This window comes from Malus domestica, chromosome 03, assembly GCF_042453785.1.
Source record: "Malus domestica chromosome 03, GDT2T_hap1".
Classification (NCBI taxonomy): domain Eukaryota; kingdom Viridiplantae; phylum Streptophyta; class Magnoliopsida; order Rosales; family Rosaceae; genus Malus; species Malus domestica.
Window position 1 is genome coordinate 16,547,957 of NC_091663.1, and position 8,294 is coordinate 16,556,250.

An 8,294-nucleotide genomic window follows, 5' to 3' on the forward strand; every position below is an offset into this window, starting at 1 on the left:
CATGCATTCATCATGGAATCATTGTTCGTAATTTCTAATGACTGAAATCGATGATTATGTGCCACTTTGTTTAGTTTGATCAATTATTAATGATGAGGTTTATGTCTTTGTTGAGCTGTGGTTTTGCTCACCCATTTATAGATCTTGCAGGTATTGAACCAAAAACCTAAGGTCTTTGTACAACATATGTAAACTAGAAGTTATCGTTATACTTTTCATATGTAATAGGTTCTAGACAAAAGAATAAGGAACCTTTGCTGTAGTTTATGAGCTGTAAATCCTTATGTACATTATTAGTATCTCTAGGCTTCCACTTCAAAATTTTAATGTTCAAGGAATGCTTTGGTTTCATTTTTATTTTATGTATTTATTTTTAATGCATCTTGATTATAGAAGTTCCTAATTCTATAATTGGGATGTGGTTCATGCCTCAGCTCAAAAAAATATATATTATCCTGAGTCTGGACGTGACAGAAAAGCTGAAGCAGTCACAAATCTGTATCATTATTGTGTTGGGATATTTATGTTGCTTTGGATTGGCAACTTCTAGAACTAAAGGATCATTTTAATGAGACCAACACCAAGTTACTTCTTTGTTTGCCATATTTATGTCCAGTTGACTCCTTCTTTTGATATCCAAAAGTGATTAAGTCTTGCTAGTTTTATTAACTATAAATGAGCATCTATTTGGATTCGATTGGAGACTTACATTCTGGATATGCAATCTAGCATCGAGTTATCAGGTTTAAAAGAGATTGCATATCTTGCAAAAAAATGGTTTAGTGGAAAAGGACAAGGTATATCCACTAGCTTGCTTGTGACATTAGCATTAGCTCTTAATGTTGCTATTGCTATCGATGAAAGAGAATTTTCGGCCATAAAATTTCTAAAGATCGATTGAGAAACTTGTCTTGGAATATTGATACTAGCTACCAGTGTTGTAAAATATGTTAAAGCAACTAGTTCCTTATCTAGTTTGTTAACTTGTAAAGATTGGATATATTTACTCTTAGTTCGAGAATCGATCATCAAACTAATTATCTATCTATTTTATTTTGTTGCTTAGTTATCTCTTCTTACACTAATTAAATATTTTGAACTTCTAATTGTTGGGTTTCGGAGCATCTTATTGGATTAATTTAATTCAAATAATTGAATACGTAGAGGTAAATAATAAATAAACAAATATATATCCGGTTGGTTATAATTGATAAAGCAACAAACAAAGAAGTATAAGAGATTAGCTTACTTGAATCTCTAGCCACGTGCATGTCGCAAGATTGGATCATCCCTATGCTTGCAATCTTCCTCTTCATGATTGATCACGCGAAACTCCTCCAATGTTGAGCCTCTAAGAAACCCACACAAATAAATCCAGCAATGGATGATGGAGAGATTCATTTAATTGTGCTAGCAACATGTCTCACTTGTATCAATATAGAATGGGCGGCACCAAGGCGCTTTGGCATAGGGTTTTTTTCTCTTTTTTCTAAAGGACAAAACTAAACAGTTTTTGCATTCTATATATTGAGAGAAACACAAGGAGTAAATGAATACTCCTTGCCCATTGTGATGTTTTTTAATGTTCAATAAAAACATATATGCGTTTGTTAAGATTCAGTTAATATTATATTGAATTTTTTTATGATTCAGTTAATGTTCAATAAAAAGATATATGCATTTGTTACGACTTTGATGTTGTATGGCTTAACTGAACTTTCACTCTTACTTGAATGATTACGGTTAAACTATGTCAACTTCTTATATTGATTTTTTTTTTATAAAGATAATAAAACAAAAAGAATGTGCGGAACGAGCAGAGAAAAGGAACTCTTTTCAGCAGAACACGGTAACTGTTGTCTCCCCTCCACCAACCAAGTTATTTTTTTAACCTAGTAAAAACTGCAACAAGTGTGGCTTTGAACTTTAACTTCACCTTTGCTGCTGCCGAGTCCCGAGTCGTCGTCCCTCGTCCATCATTCTCTCTGCTTTTTCTCAACAAATATTCCCTACCCCCAAAACCCCTACCCGTCTCTCAATCCGATTCCAAACTCCTCCTCCTCTTTCATGACGATTGGTTCAGCCGGATCCAGCATCGTTGGTATATCAATGGTTCCTCTCTTTAATTTATTGTGTTCGTCTTTTAATTTTGCTTTTGGTTTAAAATTTATCGAAATTAATTGTGGATTGCTTTTTATTGCAATTGGAATCGTTATTTGAATTCGATCAAACTGATTGGTTTGCTTGTTTGGTTAATCTGTACTGAATTAGATGTTCAAAGTTAAATGGGTTTTTCATTGACTTGTGAGGTTGTAAGGATCTATAGTAAGTAGTTGACATAAGTAGGTAGAACAGATGGTTGTTTTTCGATGGTTGAATCGAAGATTGAAATACTCCGGCCTCATATGCTATCTAGATGATAAAGATTAGTTATTATGTATATTTGGTCTGTAATGATTCCTTAAATATGGAAATTGTTTAACGGTGTATATCTGATGTGGAAGGCATAATGGGTAAGATAGGTTTCAATGCATTTCAGTTGATCTAATGATTAAAGACGGTACTCATTAATAACCTTATTTGAGTACATTAGTTGAGGAACATTTTATGTATTTATAGAATCCGAGTCTTGTAAGCAGCTAAATTAAAAGGCAACTTAAGGAGGTACCTTTTTTGGAGATGTCATTACATGGTGAAGAAGTGTTTATTCCTAGTCTTTAATCGAACGATCCATGATTATATCCTTAAGTAACTTATCTTAGCTCTCTATTAAAGCCGAACAAGATATATGTGTTTGTTACGATTCAGTTAGTGTTGTATACCCTACGATACAAAGGACATAACAAAGTTTATGGGGAAGTTTCACTGGTTTTGATGTATAGCACCATAACTCTCTTTTTTGAAAGAGTGCTGTCGAGAGTTGGACACCCATACAACTAGAACAGTCTATTTAATCTGAAATCTGTTAATGCCTTGTTGAAGTGACTTTATTTGATCCCATGTGTAATGTGTACGTTGCAAGGTTGGGATGTTTAATCATATCTTTTGATGTTGTGCAGTGCCGAGAAATTTTAGGTTGCTGGAAGAACTCGAGCGTGGAGAGAAGGGTATAGGAGATGGTACTGTAAGCTATGGAATGGATGATGGAGATGACATTTACATGCGCTCTTGGACGGGTACCATAATTGGTCCACTCAATGTAAGCAAGTGCCTCAATAATCCCCCAGCCTCCCTGTTTCTTCTCCTATGAATTGTTCTTATGTAAACCATTTGATTTGATGGTTTGATGGTATTAGTTTTGTGAATTTGATGTGTTGCATCATATTTATATTCTTTTAACTGATTCAGTCTCATTCAAGATGAAGTTTTTTTTTTATATTCTTTTGTCTAGATCTTCTCATATCAGTAATTTCACATTCACTTGGTTTATAATTAAATGAGTGCAATGTAAGAAAGGCAATCCCACAGAGCAGACAAAATTTATTTATGATCTAGATCTATGCACTTTAGAGGTTATTGTAGTAGATGAGTCTCCTGCATGAAAATTGCAATGGGCTTTCTCAAGCAATGCTTTAATAGTTGTTCATGAAGAGACATCTAATGAAGCTACCATTATTGAGTCACATTTAGGAAATATGTACAATGATTAAGACAAGTTTATTCTATTGACAAAACATTTCTTATTGTTTTTGCTTTTTTACTTTGCGTGTGTATTTAGATATTTGGATTATTTACGATCTGGATCTATGCACTCTAGAGGTTGTATTTTAGTAGACAGGTCTCCAGCATGAAAATGGAAAATGGGCCTTCTCAAGAATTTTTTTAACATTTACATATTCATTAAGAGACATCTAATCAAGCTACCATTATTGAGTCACATTTAGATAATGCATGTACAATATGATGCTTAAGACAAGCTTATTAGTTGACAATACATTTCTTATTGCTTTTGCTTTTTCACTTTGTGAGTGCATTTAGATATATTGAGTTGTCAGGACATTAATATCTAGTCATTTAAAGTGTAAGAACAATTGGAGGTGAAAATAAGTGAGCTTGCAGTTACTATTAGCTCTTGCAGGTGTTATCCTTTATCCAATTTCCTTTTAGTTGTGTGTTTTTTAGTGTGGCATGTTTGTGCTTTATGTGTGGATTTTTCTGATAATTCATATCTTGGTGACTTAATATGATACAATAACACTTGTTAGAGAAGAGATTTCTCTTTTTAGAACTCTATACTTAAAGCTACAGGGTTAACTATATTGAAGCGTTTATGTCTCTGAATAAGGATCCTTACGAATCAATATTACTTTCTTTGATGATAAAGTTGAAGTAATTGACGGTAGGTCTTATTTAGTTAGTGAGTCCAGTAGTCTAGTTAGGGTTTCAGATTTCTAAATCTATGGATTGCTAGAGTTGATATTCAGGTATTTTGTTTATGAGAAGCATTCATGCCTAGGTTTCTCTATCTCATTAGTGGCATGATTGAACTCATGGGTGTCCAAGAGGTTATATATTAAGCCTAAGTTCTAGTTTCTTAAACATAACATTGAACCTTGCTTCAAAAAGTCGATGTCCTTGGTACCCCTCTCCTTAGATATCTCCACTCATCAATGTAGGTCTGTTATGTAGCGTCATTCATCCATGCTAGCATCATATCTGTGGGAACATCAGTCTTGAAATGGTAGCCTTTTTCTTTCTTAGGTAATTTCACTTATCAATGGTAGCCCTCTTCTCTCGTAGTGGCACTCATCGACAGTAACCCTCCTTAGGTGGCTACACTAATCAATAGGAGCCCTCTTCTTAAGTATCTTCACAGTTAAAAGTACTTTTGGGAAGAATTCAGGCATTCTGTTGTTAAAAGGATGCTCTTGGAAAGTTAGTTCTGACTATCGCCCCAGTTATTGCTTTACCAGATTTCTCCTATCCTTCAATGGTGGATTGATACTTTTGGTGGTGCTATAGGAGCTGTGTTTTGAGAAGGGGGCATTCCAGTTGGCTTTCAATTTTCTTGTTTGGCTAACCATCCAGTAGTCTTTGTGGTGCTAACAATGGAGTCCTTTGTTCTGGACCAACCTATTGAGATTCTGGCAGACCACAAAATTGTTCATTTCTTGGATCAGTGCATTTTAACCTCTGATCGGCAGAAATTGTTGTTCAATTTTTTTTGGATATAAGCACATTGTTGAACACCAGGTAGTTCACAGAAAAAAAGTGCCAATGCTTTGTTCCACCAGCATGTACTTTTGACCATAATGGGTTTGTCTAGTTCCATGCTCAAAAGCTTTAACTGAGATTGAAGCAGCTTATAAGACCAAATCAATCCTTACTAAAATGTTTACAAGACGGTTCAATGTCCCAAAGATGGGTGTCCTCCAATAAAAATGGAGTTTTTCTCTTTTTACTTTTCTGGTGTCATGCCCTATAACCAAATGGGCTGCAGAGTTATAACAAGAAAGCTCATGGATTTTAGACTCGTGCTTGATTTCCACTTGGGCAAAGATTTCATCAATTTATGGTTGAATATTGGTTATGTCACTTTGTGGTAACTGGTAAGGTAGTTGCTTTGTCCAACCCAATTAATTTAGTAGTGGAGTTTGTCACTGCTTGTTAGAAGTGAGCAGTTTTTATGTTGGACTGTTTTGATTTTTCTTTCTAACATTATTTTTACTAAATTTTAATTCTGTATTGTTGTAAGAAGTTGATATTTGTAAGCATGTTTTGTATTTTACTGGTTCATATGCTAAAGTTCAAACGGAAATGATTTCTGATCGTTGTTTACCTCAGACTGTTCATGAAGGACGCATATATCAACTTAAGCTTTTCTGTGACAAAGATTATCCTGAGAAGCCACCAACTGTACGATTTCATACACGCATCAAAATGGCTTGTGTCAACCATGAAACTGGCATGGTAATGTTGTAATTTTTATTTAATTATTTTTTTGGTTAAAATGTTCCAAATTGTCCAATAAATCTGTTGATTTTGTAAAGTATTTGAACTGTTTGTTTCGTGTCTTATCTGGGCTTGGCTTTGCTCCCAGTATTATGTTGGGCTTACCATCTACTCCTGGTAAGGAACGATCAGAAGGAATGCATTTGTGGAACCCTTGTAATGTTATTAGTACTCTTTTTTAGCGATGATAACCCTTGTTTGGGCTTCCGTTATTAGGTTGGACAAGTTTATTTTCCCTGTATTTAACATTTGAATTGAAATTAAAAAATGTGTGCTTGATACCAGGAAAAAAAATAGTATAAATTATTGTTCCAAAATATACACAGTGAAACAAGGTGAGGAAATTCATATCTTGGGAATCTCAATTTCTTCAAAAGACTAAACATGACTTTTAAGGTTTGTATGGTTGTACGTCATAAGAATTAGGAAGGCAGTCTGTCGGGAATGCCCTCTTGAATAACTACTTTCAGTTTCAGTCTCGTTACTAAAATGTAAATTATTATTTGGACTTAGCTTCCTTGAATCTGTCATAGGTTCCATCTTGTTGCAGTGATTGATCAGACATCTCTCAGAAATTTCTCGTTCTCATTTCCTAATTTCCTGTTCAGGAGTTGTGTTTGACTCCCGTTGCTTAATTTGTTGAGTGATTGGTAACAGGTTGAAGTAAAGAAGTTTGGAATGCTGGCAAATTGGCAGCGGGAGTTCACCATGGAAAACATACTGATACAGCTGAAGAAGGAAATGGCAGCCTCGTACAACCGGAAGCTTGCCCAACCACCGGAAGGTACATACTACTAATTGGAGGCAACTTTGAAGGTTTGTCACATTTGTTGAAAAACGAATTGGCATAGGCTGAAATGCTTGTACATATGTACAATATTTCAATTAATGGTAGGTTTAACAAAAAAAGCAGTGGTCCTTAAGGAGCTTTAGTATCACTTGCCCCCTACCTTTCTCTTTTTGGTATTTCTTTTGTAAACTTTTTGAATTAGATTTTTCTCCATGTCTTGATTGAAATACTGAAATCATTTGTGAACGATTAATCGTTTCAGATGCTTTGATTGCAGATTTTTCTTGTTTCGTTTCTTATAAGTTCTTTTTCGAAGGATAATTTTACTGTAGTCGGAAGATCTTAACAACCCTCTAGTCACACGATGTTTTGGATATTGATTTAAAAGGTAATCCATGTGGATTAAAGCATCTTAGACAACCGGGGAAATTATATGTTGGGGTGGGATTCCAGGTAATTGTTTACAAATTAGTGAATTACTACCAAAACCAAAATTTGTAGAGAGGAAGATACATTCTTTTGTTGCTTTTGGCTTCCAATTGTCTTTTGCCAGCCGCAGGAGTATGTGATGCTATAATATTTGTCACTTTGAATAAACATTTAAGGCTTCGTTTGTTAGAGAATATTGGCATGGGTAATACTACTCACTATATTGAAGGTATTTTGATGGAAGCAATGAACGACAACTTCCTTAAGTTAAATGTCACTCATGAAAAAAAAGTTCTCTTTTAATCCTACTATTTTTGTGGCCTAAGAACTGAACCGAATTGGTGTTTAACGCCCTTATGTAGTAAATAGTCACCGGTTAAACTAATCTATCCTCACGTATTTTTATATGGTTCACACCTGCTAAGTTATCCACTCCAAAACGTATGTATAATTTAGTCGGTTTCACAAATTCGGGCTTGCTCCTTCTCGGTTGCCTCTATGGCGAATCTGCTCGTGCGCAACATGCGAATTATTCTTCTTCTTCGGGCGGAACCCTTTATCAAGTCGATGACCGTGAAATTCCGTCATTTCTCGCCCGTTGATTTAGTTTAACCGATTGAAATATTATTTACAATCTAACTTACTAAAGAGGCCTTAAGCTTTGTAGTTTAATTGTTAAAAAGCGTATATCTTGCATCATGAGTTCTTGTGTTCAACTCTCGTTATCTATTATCATTTACATGTAGGATTGATTGAACTATTAAAAGTAAATTAGATAGTTGTATAGCATAGCATAGTATGTTAGGCCCTTGCCGTGTAGGCCCTCCATAACATTATTATCCTTTAGTATAGTCGTAAATGGTTGCTAGGTGATGACTCAGCAGAAGAGATATTTTGTCTAATGTTGTTAATGGGTATATATGCCCCTTTTGTAATGGCTCTGAGTTATGCAATGAATGAATTTAGTCTTTAATTTCCTCTTTCCCTTATCTTTTCTCCTTTCATCTCTTCTTTGTGACTAGAACCCTAACATTAATGATAAGCCTATTTATACCCTTATATTTTTAGTAAATTAGATTGTCACAATCACATTGTAGAATTGTCAAATCTCAAGGGTGGGTTA

The 8,294-nt window shown here is 34.7% G+C and overlaps 1 protein-coding gene across 1 annotated transcript; it reads left to right on the forward strand.

Annotated features, from left to right (window-relative positions):
• The first annotated feature begins 1,565 nt into the window (after positions 1–1,565).
• Positions 1,566–7,018, forward strand: LOC103424858 (ubiquitin-conjugating enzyme E2 variant 1D-like). The gene is made up of 4 exons (XM_008362950.4): positions 1,566–2,101; positions 3,060–3,199; positions 5,785–5,910; positions 6,610–7,018. The coding sequence occupies exons 1-4, from the start codon at positions 2,068–2,070 to the stop codon at positions 6,748–6,750; spliced, it is 441 nt and encodes a 146-aa protein (XP_008361172.1). The 5' UTR covers positions 1,566–2,067; the 3' UTR covers positions 6,751–7,018.
• Positions 7,019–8,294: the final 1,276 nt, after the last annotated feature.